Genomic DNA, 17,201 nt, shown 5'->3' with positions numbered 1-17,201 from the left:
CAAGTGCAAATATCTGATAAACTGTTTAAAAATAGATAAATATATAATTTATCTGAAAAGTTTTTTTGTTTGTACATGAGATAGTAACATGGGATAGCTCTCTGTCTCAGATTCAAGACAGTTGAATTAAATTAAACCTACTGTTTTCTATAAGTAATTAGAAGGATGCCATTATAGTTTATTCATTTAGCTCCTATTATTCTTTGAGGATTCATGTGGCAGTGTACGATATTATGTACCAGAGTGTTGGCTCCTTACATTATTGCCTCATTTCCTTTTTTTTTATTGTGGCAAAAATACATAACATAAATTTACCCTCTTAATTTATAAATTATAATATAATATTGTTCACCATGCACATTGTTGTACAACAGATCTCTAAACGTTTTCATCTTGAGTGACTGAAACTCTGTATCCATTGGGAAACAGCTCCCCATTTCCCCATCTCTCAAGCTCTGGCAATATTCTACTTTCTGTTTTTTATGAATTTGATTGTTTTAGAGACCTCTTATAAATGGAATCAGGCAGTATTTGTCTATTTGTAATTGGCTTATTTCACTTAACATAATATTCTCAGGGTTCATCCATGTTGTAGTATTTGTCAGGATGACTTTCTTTTTTTTATGTGGTAAATATGTGCATTTTTAAAAAAGATTTTATTTATTTATTCATGAGAGACGAGAGAAAGAAAGACAGAGACACAGGTAGGGAGGAGAAGGCAGAGGGAGAAGCAGGCTCCTCGCAGGAAGCCAGATGTGAGACTCGATCCAGGGTCATGCCCTGGGCTGAAGGCAACGCTAAACCGCTGAGCCACCCAGGCTGCCCAAATATGTGCATTTTAAAAAGGTTTTATTTAAAAATAGTTGGTTAGGGCAGTCCCGGTGGTGCAGTGGTTTAGCGCCCCCTGCAGCCTGGGGTGTGATCCTGGCGATCCAGGATCGAGTTCCATGTCGGGCTCCCTGCATGGAGCCTGCTTCTCCCTCTGCCTGTGTCTCTGCCTCTCTCTCTCTCTTTCTCTCTCAATAAATAAATAAAAAATCTTAAAAAAAGTTAAAAAAATAGTTGGTTAACATACAGTGTAATATTAATTTCTGGTGTATAATATAATGATTCAGCACTTCTATATATCACCCCATGCTCATCACAAGTGCCCTTTTTAATTCCTATTGCCTGTTTAACCCATCCCCCCCACCTACCTCCCTTCTGGAGTATTACTTTCTTTTTGAGACCATATAATATTCCATTATATGTGTGTGTGTGTGTATAGTTCTACATATATACATATGTGTATATGTGTATAGTTGTATATACGTGCATATGTGTGTATATACATATATATAGTTATATATATGTGTGTGTATAACATTTTATTTATCCATTAATCCATTGTTAAGTATTTAGGTTGCTTCCATTTCTTGGCCATTGTGAATAATACTTCAATGAAGATGGGTTTGCAACTATCTTTGAGATCCTGTTTTTAATTCTTTTGGATATATATCTATATACACACACACACACAGAAATTAACTTGCTGGATCACATGGTAGTTCTGTTTTTAAGTTTTTGAGGAACCTTCATACTGTTTTCTATAGCGGCTACATCATTTTACATGCCCACAAACAGTGTGCAAGAGTTTTTAATCTCTTTATATCCTTGCCAGTATTTGTTATTTGTGTCATTATTATTGTTTTGATATTAGTCATCTGAATGATTTCGATAATGCTGTTGTGTTTTTGCTTTGCATATCCCTGATGATCAGTTAAGTTTTTCATATATTTGTTGCCCATTTGTATATCTTCTTTAGAGAAATATCTATTCCAGTCCTTTGCCCTTTTTTAGTTTATTTTCATTGTTAAGTTTTAGTTCCTTAATCTAGATATTAACCCGTTATCTGACACATGATTTGCAGTATTTTCTCTCATTTCATACATTGCTTTTTCACTCTGTTGATTTCTTCCCACGGTACAGACATGTTTAAGTTTGATGTAGTTCCATTTGTCTATTTTTGGTTTTGTTGTCTGTGCCTGTGGTGTGATTTCCAAGAAATCATTTACATTCCAATATCATGAAGGTTTTCCCCTATGTTTTTTTTCTAGGAGTTTTATAGTTTCATTTAGGTCACTATTCCATTTTGAGTTATTTTTGTATTTGATGTAAGATGAAAATTCATCATGATTCTTTTGCATGTGGATATCTAGTTTTCCCAGCACCATTTGTTGAAAAGACACTCAATTACTCATCGTTTTGTCTTGGTGCCCTTGTCAAAGATCATTTGACCACATATGCGAGAGCTTATTTCTGGGCTCTCTGTTCTCTTCTCTTGGTCTGTGTCTGTATTTTTGCCAGTATTGCACTATTCTGTTGCTGTACGTTTTGAAATCAGGAGTTGTGAGGCCACCAGACTTATTTTTTCTCAAGTTGTTTGGACTATTTGGTGTCCCTGAGACTCCATATGAATTTTAGGATTTTTTTTTTTGTATTTCTGCAAAAAATGCCATTGGGATTTTGATAGGGATTGCGTTGAATTTGTAGATAACTTTAGATAGTATGGACATTTTAGTAGTATCAAATCTAATCCAAGAACATGAATGGATGTCTTCACATTTATTTGTGTCTTCTTTAATTTCTTTCAGCAATATTTTGTAGTTTTCAACGTATAAGTCTTTTTCTTTCTTGGTTAAGCTTATTCCTAAATATTTTATTCTTTTTGATGCTGTTATAAAATGGGATTATTTTCTTAGTTTCCTTTTTGGATAGTTTCTTGTTAGTCATAAAAACACAACTGATTTTTTTTTCTTTTTTTTTTTAATTTATTTTTTTATTGGCATTCAATTTGCCAACATATAGAATAACACCCAGTGCTCATCCCGTCAAGTGCCCCCCTCAGTGCCCGTCACCCAGTCACCCCCACCCCCGCCCACCTCCCCTTCCACCAACCCTAGTTCGTTTCCCAGAGTTAGGAGTCTCTCATGTTCTGTCTCCCTTTCTGATATTTCCCACTCATTTTTTCTCCTTTCCCCTTTATTCCCTTTCACTATTTTTTATATTCTCCAAATGAATGAGACCATATAATGTTTGTCCTCCTCCGATTGACTTATTTCACTCAGCATAATACCCTCCAGTTCCATCCATGTTGAAGCAAATGGTGGGTATTTGTCATTTCTAATGGCTGAGTAATATTCCATTGTATACATAAACCACATCTTCTTTATCCATTCATCTTTTGATGGACAACGAGGCTCCTTCCACAATTTGACTATTGTGGACATTGCTGCTATAAACACTGGGGTGCAGGTGTCCTGGCATTTCATTGCATCTGTATCTTTGGGGTAAATCCCCAGCAGTGCAATTGCTGGGTCGTAGGGCAGATCTATTTTTAACTGTTTGAGGAACCTCCACACAGTTTTCCAGAGTGGCTGCACCAGTTCACATTCCCACCAACAGTGCAAGAGTGTTCCCCTTTCTCCACATCCTCTCCAACATTTGTGGTTTCCTGCCTTGTTAATTTTCCCCATTCTCACTGGTGTGAGGTGGTATCTCATTGTGGTTTTGATTTGTATTTCCCTGATGGCAAGTGATGCGGAGCATTTTCTCATGTGCTTGTTGGCCATGTCTATGTCTTCCTCTGAGAGATTTCTGTTCATGTCTTTTGCCCATTTCATGATTGGATTGTTTGTTTCTTTGGTGTTGAGTTTAATAAGTTCTTTATAGATCTTGGAAATTAGCCCTTTATCTGATACATCATTTGCAAGTATCTTCTCCCATTCTGTAGGTTGTCTTTTAGGTTTGTTGACTGTGTCTTTTGCTGTCAAAAGCTTCTTATCTTGATGAAGTCTCAATAGTTCATTTTTGCTTTTGTTTCTCTTGCCTTCGTGGATATATCTTGCAAGAAGTTACTGTGGCCAAGTTCAAAAAGGGTGTTGCCTGTGTTCTTCTCTAGGTTTTTGATGGAATCTTGTCTCACATTTAGATCTTTCATCCATTTGAGTTTATCTTTGTGTATGGTGCAAGAGAGTGGTCTAGTTTCATTCTTCTGCATGTGGATGTCCAATTTTCCCAGCACCATTTATTGAAGAGACTGTCTTTTTTCCAGTGGATAGTCTTTCCTGCTTTGTCGAATATTAGTTGACCATAAAGTTGAGGGTCCACTTCTGGATTCTCTATTCTGTTCTATTGATCTATGTGTCTGTCTTTGTGCCAGTATCACACTGTCTTGATGACCGCAGCTTTGTAGTATAACCTGAAATCTGGCACTGTGAACACAACTGATTTTTCAATGTTGATTTTGCATACTGCAACTTTGTTGAATTCATTCATTAATATGGTATCTTTTGTGGAATCTTTTTTTTAAAAGATTTTATTTATTCATGAGAGACAGAGAGAGGCAGATTCATAGGCAGAGGGTGAAGGAGGCTCCCATAAGGGAGCCTGATGTGGGGCTCGTTCCCAGGACCCCAGGATCACGCCCTGAGCTGAAGGCAGATGCTTATCCACTGAACCACCCAGGCACCCATTTTTATGGAATCTTTAGGATTTTCTACATATAAGGTCATGTCATCTGTGAACAGAGATAATTTGCTTTTCTTTTCCAATTTATATGCTTTTTATTTATTTTTTGCCAAGTTGTTCTGGCTGTAACTTTGAGTACTATGTTCAATAGTAGTGGCAAGAGTGAGCATCCTTGCTTTTTTTCCTGATCTTAGAGGAAAGCTTTCAGTTTTTCACTATTGAGTATGACGTTAGTTGTGGCCTTTTCATATATAATATTTATTATGTTGAGGTAATTTTCTCCTATTCTTAGTTTGTTGAATGTTTTTATTGTGAAAAAGCATTGAATTTTGTCAAATACTTTTTCTTTGTCAATTGAGATGATGTGATTTGATTTTTGTATTTTTATATGTAGTATATTACATTGATTGATTTTGAACCATCCTTGCATCCCAGGGATAAATTCTCCTTGGTCATGGGGTTTAATTTTTTCTAATGTGCTGTTGAATTCAGTTTACAAGTACTTTGTTGAGGATGTTTGCATCAATATTCATCCAGGATATTGATCTGTAGTTTTTTGTGGTATTTTTGTCTGGCTTTGGTATCAGAGTAATGTTGGCCTCCTACAGTGAGTTTACAAGTGTTCCCTACTCTTCATTATTTGTGAAAAGTTTGAGAAAGATTGGCATCAGTTCTTCTTTAAATATTTGATAGAATTCTCCAGTCAAGCTATCTGGACCTGGGCTTTTCTTTGTTGGGATGTTTTTGATTACTGATTCAATCTCCTTATTATATGTCTGTTCACATTTTCTATTTCTACATGATTCAGTCTTGGTAGGTTGTATGTGTCTGGGAATTTATCCATATCTTCTAGTTTATCTGATTTATAGGTGTACAGTAGTTCATAGCATAATGTCTGTTATAATCCTTTTTTCTGTTATAATCTGTTATATATCTGTTATAATCATTTTTTCCTTCCATATCTTTTTTTAAAATTAATTTCTAAGTTAAATAATTTAATAGTAATTTATGAATTTTAGAAAAATATTGGTGGGGCACCTGATTGGCTCAATTGAGTGGGCATCTGGCTCTTGATTTCAGTTCAGGTCATGATCTCAGGGTTGTGAGATTGAGCCCCTGTCGGGCTCCATGCTCAGCTTGGAGTCTGCTTGTCTTTCCTCTCTGAAATAAATAAGATCTTAAAAAAAATATTGGTAATTCCCCCAAGGCAAGAAGGTTTTGTCACTTTTGTATATTTTATCATTTTATATATATAATCTATATTTTATATAAAATAATTTCTGTAGATATGTACAATTATTAATTGCTATTTTTATGTTACTACACTATTACTTTTTCTAAAAGGACTTTTGCAATTTTATCTTTTGTCTAATAGAATGGATTATAACTTTTATGGCTAAGAAACCACAAGTTTTTAGAATTATACCAGTTTGTATGTAAAGGGATAGAAACAGCACAAAATGAAAAGAATTCTTTGGATCTCCAAGTTTCCATGGGCTGGAAAAGGCTGATTAACTCATTTGCAAACACAGCACCTTTTTTGTGAACAAGAAAGAATGAGTTGGAGGGCAAAGAGCCGAGAGTCTTAACTGAACCTCAGAGAACACCTCTTATGGAGTAGGACTAACCCATGAACAGTTAACTGGCAATATATACCTGGATGGACTACACAGTCTCTGTGCTGTAATCATTACTCTGTGCCTCCTCTCTCTCTTTTCGAATAGGATTGTATGTAGTCGTTATCCCATGTCAGTTTAGTAATTGTCTGTTGAGTATGTACTAGAGACAAATAATTTGTGTTCACAAGCCTTCAGATTGAGAACAGTTCTCAAGAGGCTATATCTATGGGACTGCACTAGAAAAACTTTATCTACAGCTGGACCTGAATATAAATGATGAGATCTTAGACTACATTGATCTCAAAGTCTGATGGGATGAGGCCTAGATGGGTTGTGAATTGTTACAGCCATTGCAAAATACACTGACTCCTCTCACTAAGACCTCTGAAGCCTCATCCAGTTAGTTAGACTTTGTATATTCCAAAAACGGCAATAACAGTATCTCCCAACCCATAAGCTCTTCTTATTGTGTGACCTTATCACTTTGCCTATCCAGGGGAGTCTGTGTCCCCTCTCCTTGAAGCTGTTTGGGTCTCTGTGATTGCCTTGACCAATAGAATAAGACTGAAGTGATGATGTGTAACTTTTGAGATTGTATGTCACAAGATGCCTTATGCTTCTCCTTTGCCTTTTTTGGTTGCTCATTCTTAAAACCCAGGTACTGTGATATGAAACTAAATCCAAGGAGAAACCTTGGTGAAGAGGAATTGAGGCCTCTAGCCCAGAGCCCTGGCTGAGCTCATATAGTCAGCATCAGCTTGCAAGCCAGTGAATGAACCATCTTTAAAGCAGACCTTCTAAAAATAATAATAATAATAATAAAAATAATAATAAATAAATCAGACCTTCTGCCTCCTGTCGAGAGGCTCTGCTAATGTTACATCGATCAGAGATGAGCTTGCAGATATATGAACCAAATAAGTGATTTTTGTTATTTTAAGCCATCAGGTTTTAGAGTACTTGGCTATACACATAGTGATATATGCTCAGGACACACTCTTCAAGTGATCTCATCTGTTTCTATGCCATTAGCTATACCGATTCTCAGAGCTGAACTTTGAGGTCAAATTTTTCTTTGGACTTCCTGACCCATATATCTAACTACTAATTAGATGTATCTCTCCTTAAGCTCAATATGTCCAACATCCGTGTGTTGTCCTTCTCCACCATCTGTTCTTTCTTCATTATCTTGGTTAATTTACTATCCATTCTTAGCAGAAACCTGGGAAACCATTCTCAATTCCTGCATCTCCCCACATCTAATTTTACATCTTAAATATCTTTTGAATTCTTCATTCTAACAGCCAGTGCCTTAATCAAGATTTTCACCATCTCTCATGTTCTATTTTAGTAATAGTAACTGATCCGGTCTCTATTCCTCCCCTTTTTTTTCCCCACTCCCTTTGAGTTCATACTTGCCATAGCTAGCAGAGTAATATTTTTAAATATACATGTTACAATATTTCTTACAACTTCTAAATAGTTTCAGTTCATTTACAGAAGAAAGCCCCATTTTCTTTTTTTTTAATTTTTTTATTATTTATTTATGATAGGCACACAGTGAGAGAGAGAGGCAGAGACACAGGCAGAGGGAGAAGCAGGCTCCATGCACCGGGAGCCCGACGTGGGATTCGATCCTGGGTCTCCAGGATCGCGCCCTGGGCCAAAGGCAGGCGCTAAACCGCTGCGCCACCCAGGGATCCCGAAAGCCCCATTTTCTTAGGAGGATATAATGGCTTTTAATGATTTGCCAGATCTCCGTCTTTATTGCTTGTTCCTGTTTTTCACTTTTTAATGGTGAATTGCTGATTTTTCCAAACATGCAAAGAAGGAACCGGGTCTTCCTATTCCTTCAGGCTGTTCTACCCATTCAGTTGTAGGACTGAGGTCCCCACTTTCTTGCTGTTTGTTGTCTGGTGTTGCTCTCAGCTACTACAGACTATTCTCAGATCCTGGCCATAGGGCCTTCTTGAAGAATTGCTGCTTCCTCCTTCAGAGCCAGCAGGACAATCTCACTGTCTTATGCTATGACAGTCTTCTACAATGTAACCTAATCAAGATAATCTTACTGTCTTGTGCTGTACAGTCTTCTACTTCTACAGTGTAACCTGATCAAGGGATTGGGATTATCCAAGATTTGTGCACCAGAAATCTTGGGGGCTATTTTAGAATTCTGACTACCATAGGTGAGTATCAGATTTTCTCTAGAAATGTTTAGGAATAAAAAAAAAATCCTCAATAATTGCAAAGCATGCAAGAAGGCATCTTCCTGTGTATCTGCTTTTATTCCACTATTTGGTTACTCAATGGGCTCTTTCATCCTGGCAATTCATATTCCTTCAGTTATGGGAAACTTTGTTTTTATTTTAGAGATAATATCTTCCCTTCTGTTTTTCCTTTCTTTCTTTCTGGAACTCATAGTTGGGCATTGGACCTCTTGACCCAGTCCTTTACCTTTATTACATTTTCTCCCTATTTTCCATCTTTTGCTGTATGTACTTTCTGGCAGAATTGTTCAGTTTTATTTTTTGTTTCTTTATAGATTCAGTATCTTCCCATCACCTGGAGTTTATCAGTGGTGGTTTTCTGAACCTGCTTCCTGAATAGTCCTGAAAACTGTGTTTTCTGAAAACTGTGTTTTCTGCATGTTATCTGTTTTTCTGTTTGTCCTGGTCTCTATGTTTTATTTTAGAGGTTTCCCTCAGATGTGTGTTACTCCTTGGGTATCTGTTTGTGATTTAGAATATGAAACTAAAAAGCTAATTAGAAATTCTGAGAATGTAGATGAGACTTGTTAATTCTGAGCTTTATAGGGTGATTGGACCTTGGCTGCTTTTTAGTGAACCCTAATGTCAGTATCCTTGGGCTTTTTCTTGGGGTTACTCTTGATTCTCAGAAAAGGATCTTCCAGTCTTCTGTTGGGAGGACAAAAGTCTGGCCACTTATATTCTGGGAACTGAGTGGGTTGGGAGTTGGGGGCGTCTTAGCATTTAGTTACTTAATTCCCCACTTTTGGCATGGTATTCACACTCTCAGATTTTCTGAGGTCCCCCCAGATTTCTTCTGGTGTGAGGGAGGAATAGTTGCCTAAATTCATAGAGTTGGGAGGAGAATCTCAGGATCTAACTCCTCCAAAGCTTTTACCTATTCTTCTTATTTCAGAGTCTTCCTGCCACTGCCCCCTCCAGTATTTCTCCTCTGGTTTCAGAGATACCAGGCACTGACAAATCCTGAGCAATTTTAGGATGCTGCAGTTAAAATTTAATTGTTTCGTAGCTTTCTCTCTCATGGCTTAACGGTTTTGCCTTGTTAGATTCTCCTAAGCTAGTTATTATTCTGTTCTTCAGCTTCCAAAAATTTTTTGTCTTTTCTCTTTTCCTGTCTTCACATATGCATGTTTATCTTCTTTAAAAAAAAATCTTCCTGCTATAGTTTTCTTGGGATTTCTGGAGGAAGTAAAATTAGATGTATATATTCAAGCTGCTGTCCTAACTCAGATGTTCCTCATTGTTCTATAATGTGTCATTTATTATATGTTAAATTCTTATATGAAGGAATTTATACCTTAGTTATTCTATTTCATTTGAAATATCTATTTATCAGTACCACACTGTTTTATTAATTGTTTTCTAAAAATTCTTTTTAATATGCTTATTCCTTGTGGTTGTAATTTCATGTCTAACTCTTTGTAAATGTGTTAGTTTTATAATGCTTAAGCTATGTAAGTATATTGGGAGGATGAACCTCAGGAAGTATTGAGGTCATTTCTGTTAATATTGGATTTATTTTACAGACTTGTTTTCTTTTTTTTTTTACCCATGACTTTATTAATAAGAATTAGAGTTTAAATCTGAATGTTGGAACCCTATTCTTGGACAATGAAGATCTTTTGTTCTTTTTTTAAATGAAGACTGAAGTTACTGAAGACCCTCAACAGGTTTCAACTATTCATCTCCAACTAGGATTACCACTAGTTTTTATTGTTAGTCAGCAAGCAACATATGAAGCTGACAGAAGAACTGCAGAATGGGTTGCTTGGCGTCTTCTGGGGAAAGCAGGAGTTCTACTCTTGTTAAGGTATCTTAAACATAAAATATTCACTGTATTTAGTAAAACACTAGAATTTTTCTCTTTTTAAAATATGCTAATATATTGACTTGTAAATAAACCCAGATATCTCTAGTAAATTCTAATATAATTAGAATCACTTGCTGAGCTAAAGTCTGTACATTAATTATTAGCTTGATTAAAATTTAGACCTTTAAACTTTGCTAAATGAAGATGTAGATTAAGATGGAGACTAGAACATCTAGTCTGAATTTATGTCTAAAACTTAGATCACTAAATTGTAATCTTTTTTCATAAATTGTTTTTAGTGTAAGAACTTATATTCTGTTTTATATTGACATCCTGGATGACTGTTCTTCAGATTAGCTGTATAAAACATTTATTTCCATTTTTCAAAAGGGACTCTTTGGAAGTAGACATTCCTCAGCATGCTAATGTGGTCTTCAGAAGAGCAGAAGAGGTTAGTCATTTTATGTATTGGTCTACAATGTCTGCTAATTATTTAAAGAAAGTTAGTAAATGTGGTCATAAAGTAACATATGCTTATTACAGAAAAGAAATTCTATAAATTGCCACTATTCAAAGATTATTGCTGTTAATATTTTGGTGTATTTTTTTCCATTTGTTAATTTTTCTTTTTTCTCATGTTCCCATATATGTATTTTTTAAAAGAAAATTAAGAACATGCTATATATCCTACTTTTCATGTAAAGTTATATTTAATTACTTCCTGTTGTGCCTTTGTGCACTGTTTTGAACATCACTGATTCTTTCCTTCAGCTAAATTTCTGGAGGTGAAATTTATCAAGGAAATGGGATTTTTTTAAGGCTGATAGAATACATTGTCAAATTGCCCTCCAGAAACCAGCAAGGTTTGGAATTACTTGTTTCTCCTATATCTTTGCCACTACTGAGCATTACCTTTAAAAAAAAAACTTCTCCATAGACAAAGTTCCTGTTTTAATTTGCATGTTTTTGGTTATTAATGCGGTTGAACATTTTTTTAAAGGCTTATTTCCCATTTATTTTGCTTTTGTAAATTTCTGTTAATGTCTCTGTTTTCTTATATTTTTCTTAAATGTTTTCTTAATTATTAAGAACTCTTTAATTCTGAACATTTCTAAGTATTATATAAATATGCAAAACATGGGCAGCCTGGGTGGCTCAGCAGTTAAGTGTCTGCCTTCAGCCCAGCGCGTGATCCTGGACGCCCGGGATTGAGTCCCGCATCAGGCTCCCTGCATGGAGCCTGCTTCTCCCTCTGCCTGTGTCTCTGCCTCTCTCTCTCTGTCTCTGTGTCTCTCATGAATAAATAAATAAAGTCTTTTAAAAAATATGCAAAACAATATATTTATGAACTGCCAGACAGGTTTTTTGTTTGTTTGTTTTTTAATTTAAGTGATCTCTGTAGCTAATGTGGGGCTTGAACTCACGACTACAAAATCAAGAGTTGGATACTCTACCAACTGAACCAGCCAGGTGCCCCTGAACTGCCAGACAATTTAAATTCTCTTGCCTATGTCTATGGCATGAATAGACAAAAGTGACAAGACTTGGATTCTGTTCCATCTGGTTCTGGGACCAGATAAGTGAATTATCTTCTCTAAGCTCAGTTTTCTCATTTGTGAAATATTCTAAAACCTTCCCTTCTAACTTACAAGAAGTTTTATAAGACAAAATAGGAAAATACTTTGAAAACTGTACTATTGTTCAAATGTGTATACTATAGTATAGGGCTAGTATGCTCTGCTTTTTGGTTAGGTCATGGAAAGAATACTTTCTGAAGCTTTTTTGCTTGTAGATAAAGATCCTTAAATAAGAAAATATAATATTTATTATTGGGAAATAGGTTTTATGGAAAAATTAAAGTTCATGCTGGTTTCTGAGTTTAGATGCCTTAAATTGTTAAAATATTATAATTTTGTATAGCATGAGGTAAGATAGGTTATAAGATAACTATCTCTGCAAAGATGTCTTCTGTAAAGGGTAGAATAGTTTTTTCTCTGAGTTTCTTTATTGAATTTGGTGCAAATATATATATATATTTTTAACCTTCTCATCAGGGCAATAATGTTCATCCTAAGATTGTATGATCAGTCATTTTTTTTTTTTTCTCTCTTTCCCTTTCCAGGCAAAGAGTTTGAGGGCCCTTAAGTATAGAACTGGTTGCATAGATAGTATCGTATGCTTATATTACTACATTACAAGCATTGTATAGTAAATTATAAAATGTATCTTTTAATATTACATTTATTCTTCAGAAGGTTTTTTTTTTCCTATGGTAGTAATTAGCAACATAGTATTAAGAGTTTATGCTATAGAATCTTATTGCCTAGTTCACATCCTACTTTGTAACTCTGGGCAAATTACTTGATTTCTGTATGTCTCTATTTTTTTTTTCATTGTAGAGTAGGGTTAACAATACCTATTTTAAAGAGTTGTTGGGTCAGTGTATTAAAAGAAATAATGTAAAGTGCTAAATTAGCACAAGGTACAATACATTCATAATTGCTCAATAAATACTAATATTCATCCATTCATCCTTTCCATAAGTATTTATTGTGTACCTGCTTTGTTTCAGACTCAGTTCTAGGCTCTAAGGACATAGCAGTGAACAAAAACAAGTTTTTGCCCTCATGGAGCTAATATACTAGTGGCAGGAGATGAATACAAAACCAGTGTAGCTAGAATGTCACATGGTGTTAAGGACAATGGAAAAAAAGTCAAGATAAGGTGAGAGAGTAGTCTTGGAAGACCTCACTGCTTAGTAATACTAAAGCAAAGGAATATACCTGTGGTTATGTGGGGAAAGAGTATTCTGGGCTGAGAGGACACACATACAGAAGGCTTAAGGAGAAGAGTTGTTTGTGTTTTAGCATAGTATTACGAGTAATATATTAATGCTTAGGATCTTTCTTAGTATCTAAGTTTTTAAAAGCCCTTTTTAATTCCTTTTTTTCAGTGTTTTTAATAAAATCAAACTAAAAGTAGAAAAATAGAATGAACAACCATATACCTATTACCTAGATTCAACAATTAATATTTTATCATATTTGCTTCACCTATAATTTTTTCTGAAACATTCTAAAGAATGTTAGATATCGTGACATTTACCCATAAATACCTAACATGAATCGCTAAAAATTAGTTATTCTTCTGTATATAATCACAATCTTATCACACTTAACAAAATTAACAGTGACTTTTTAATATCATAGCCTAATCTCCTAGCCAGTTCATATTCAAATTTTCTCATATTAAAATTATTTTCTACAGATGGTTTTGGGGAACCAAAATTTAGTTAAGGATTATGAATTACATTTGGTGTGTTTCTTAAATCTCTCAATGTCTTAATACTCCGTCTCCTTTTCTTCCATGATAGTGCCTTTTAGATAAATGGACCAGTTTTTCCATATTCTGGATTTGTCTGTTTCCTTTTGCTGTTGTCTGCCTTATTTCTCTGTACCCTTATGTTTTCTAAAAACTGGAAGTTAGGTTGCTTAACTCTATTAAACATTTTGGGTAAGAATACTTCACAATGCTGGCTTATTTGCCTTTTATCTTATCCTAATGTGGATGATGTCTGGTTTTCTCACTTAATGATGCCACATTTGATTACTGAATTAAGGTGGAGACAGCTAATTCTCTCCATCATAAGATGCATTTCCTCTATCCAATTAGCAGATAAACTGTAGGTAGAAATGCAAATAAAACCACAAGAGATACCATACTACCCCCATGCCTGGAATAGCTAAAAATTTAAAAAGTAATAATACCAAGTATTTTCAGGAAGGTGGAGTTACAAGAACTTTTGTATATTGCTGCTAGGAGTGAAAATTGGTACAACGGAAACTGGAAAAGTATCTGGCAGTGCTTCTTAAAGCTGAAGCTACATATATCATATGAATCACCAATTTCATTCCTAAGTATTGGCCAACAGAAATGCATATACATGTGCCCCAAAGGATAGCTACAGTAATGTTCTTAGCAGTTAGTATTTATAATAGTCCCAAGCTGGAAATAACACATATCCATGAGCAACAGAATGGGTGAACAAATACATGTATACATACAGTACATACTAGTATACTCATATAATGAATACATCAGTGAAAAAGAATAAACTGCTTTTAAATGTAACATGGATAAACCTCACAAATAGTGTTGAACAAAAGAAGTGGTCACAAAAAGAGCATAAGCCATATATAGTTCTATTATAAAAATTCAAAAACTGGCAAAATTTATAGATGGTAATGAAAGTCAGAATAGTGATTACCTTTAGGTGAGTGTAATGTCAGGAAAAGGCAAGAAAATATGGCCTCTGGGTGTGCTGGTAATGTTCTGTATCTTTTTTTTTTTTTTTTAATTTTTTAATTGGAGTTCAATTTGCCAACATATAGCATAACACCCAGTGCTTATCCCGCCAAGTGCCCCCCCTCAGTGCCCATCACCCAGTCACCCCAACCCTCCACCCACCTCCCCTTCCATTACCCCTTGTTCATTTCCCAGAGTTAGGTGTCTCTCATGTTTTGTCACCCTCACTGGTGTTTTCACTCATTTTCTCTCCTTTCCCTTTATTCCCTTTCACTAATTTTTATATTCCCCAAATGAATGAGACCATATAATGTTTGTCTTTTCCAATTGACTTATTTACCTCAGCATAATACCCTCTAGTTCCATCCACGTCAAAGCAAATCGTGGGTATTTGTTGTTTCTAATGGCTGAGTAATATTCCATTGTATACATAGACCACATCTTCTTTATCCATTCATCTTTCAATGGACACCGAGGCTTCTTCCACAGTTTGGCTATTGTGGACATTGCTGCTATAAACATTGGGGTGCAGGTGTCCCGGCATTTCACTGCATCTGTATCTTTGAGGTAAATCCCCAGCAATGCAATTGCTGGGTCGTAGGGCAGATCTATTTTTAACTCTTTGAGGAACCTCCAAACAGGAACAGTTTTCCAGAGTGGCTGTACCAGTTCACATTCCCACCAACAGTGCAAGAGGGTTCCCCTTGCTCCACATCCTCTCCAACGTTTGTTCTTTCCTGTCTTGTTAATGTTCACCATTCTCACTGGTGTGAGGTGTTATCTCACTGTGGTTTTGATTGTATTTCCCTGATGGCAAGTGATGTGGAGCATTTTCTCATGTGCTTGTTGGCCATGTCTATGTCTTTCTCTGAGAGATTTCTGTTCATGTCTTTTGCCCATTTCATGATTGGATTGTTTGTTTCTTTGGTGTTGAGTTTAATAAGTTCTTTATAGATCTTGGAAATTAGCCCTTTATCTGATACATCATTTGCAAATATCTTCTCCCATTCTGTAGGTTGTCTTTTAGGTTTGTTGACTGTATCTTTTGCTGTGCAAAAAGCTTCTTATCTTGATGAAGTCTCAATAGTTCATTTTTGCTTTTGTTTCTTTTGCCTTCGTGCATGTATCTTGCAAGAAGTTAATGTGGCCAAGTTCAAAAAGGGTGTTGCCTGTGTTCTCCTCTAGGTTTTTGATGGAATCTTGTCTCACATTTAGATCTTTCATCCATTTGAGTTTATCTTTGTGTATGGTGCAAGAGAGTGGTCTAGTTTCATTCTTCTGCATGTGGATGTCCAATTTTCCCAGCACCATTTATTGAAGCGACTGTCTTTTTTCCAGTGGATAGTCTTTCCTGCTTTGTCGAATATTAGTTGACCATAAAGTTGAGGGTCCACTTCTGGGTTCTCTACTCTGTTGCATTGATCTATGTGTCTGTTTTTGTGCCAGTACCACACTGTCTTGATGACCACAGCTTTGTAATACAACCTGAAATATGGCATTGTGATGCCCCCAGGTATAATTTTCTTTTTTAATATTCCCCTGGCTATTCAGGGTCTTTTCTGATTCCACACAAATCTTAAGATGATTTGTTCCAACTCTATGAAGAAAGTCCATGGTATTTTGATAGGGATTGCATTAAATGTGTAAATTGCCCTGGGTAACGTTGTCATTTTCACAATATTAATTCTTCTAATCCATGAGCATGGAATATTTTTCCATCTCTTTGTGTCTTCCTCAATTTCTTTCAGAAGTGTTTTGTAGTTTTTAGGGTATAGATCCTTTACCTCTTTGGTTAGGTTTATTCCTGGGTAATTTATGCTTTTGGGTGCAATTGTAAATGGGATTGACTCCTTAATTTCTCTTTCTTCAGTCTCATTGTTAGTATATAGAAATGCCACTGATTTCTGGGCATTGATTTTGTATCCTGCCACATTGCTGAATTGCTGTATGAGTTCTAGCAATCTTGGGGTGGAGTCTTTTGGGTTTTCTATGTACAGTTTCATGTCATCTGCGAAGAAGGAGAGTTTGGCTTCTTTGCCTATTTGAATGCATTTTATTTCTTTTTGTTGCCTGATTGCTGAGGCTAGGACTTCTAGTGCTGTGTTGAATAGTGGTGAGAGTGGACATCCCTGTCGTGTTCCTGATCTTAGGGGAAAGGCTCCCAGTGTTTCCCCATTGAGAATGATATTCACTGTGGGCTTTTCATAGATGGCTTTTAAGATGCTGAGGAATGTTCCCTCTATCCCTACACTCTGAAGAGTTTTGATCAGGAATGGATGCTGTATTTTGTCAAATGCTTTCTCTGCATCTATTGAGAGGATCATATGGTTCTTGTTTTTTCTCTTGCTGATATAATCTATCACATTGATTGCTTTATGAGTGTTGAACCAGCCTTGCATCCCGGGGATAATCCCACTTGGTCATGGTGAATAATCTTCTTAATGTACTGTTGGATCCTATTGGCTAGTATCTTGTTGAGAATTTTTGCATCTGTGCTCATCAGGGATATTGGTCTACAATTCTTTTTGGTGGGGTCTTTGGTTTTGGAATTAAGGTGATGCTGGCCTCATAGAACAAGTTTGGAAGTGTTCCATTTCTTTCTATCTTTCTGAACAGCTTTAGTAGAATAGGTATGGTTTCATCTTTAAACATTTGATAGAATTCCCCTGAGAAGCCTTCTGGCCCTGGACT

At 35.8% G+C, this 17,201-nt stretch overlaps 1 protein-coding gene across 5 annotated transcripts in view; it reads left to right on the top strand.

Annotated features, from left to right (window-relative positions):
- Positions 1–17,201, top strand: part of TXNDC16 (thioredoxin domain containing 16) — a 121,528-nt gene that overhangs the window by 63,744 nt on the left and 40,583 nt on the right. For 4 of the 5 annotated variants that reach the window (XM_038544718.1, XM_038544717.1, XM_038544719.1 and 1 more), the window contains 2 exons: positions 10,039–10,205; positions 10,596–10,656. The exons of the other annotated variant lie outside the window; for it this stretch is intronic. In XM_038544718.1, coding sequence (XP_038400646.1) covers positions 10,039–10,205; positions 10,596–10,656 — 228 coding nt within the window. The remainder of the gene's footprint in view (positions 1–10,038; positions 10,206–10,595; positions 10,657–17,201) is intronic. 5 annotated transcript variants of the gene reach the window in all.

The sequence above is a fragment of the Canis lupus genome, chromosome 8 (genome assembly GCF_011100685.1).
Source record: "Canis lupus familiaris isolate Mischka breed German Shepherd chromosome 8, alternate assembly UU_Cfam_GSD_1.0, whole genome shotgun sequence".
NCBI classification, from domain to species: Eukaryota; Metazoa; Chordata; class Mammalia; order Carnivora; family Canidae; genus Canis; species Canis lupus.
This window is presented reverse-complemented; position numbering and strand designations above follow the sequence as displayed.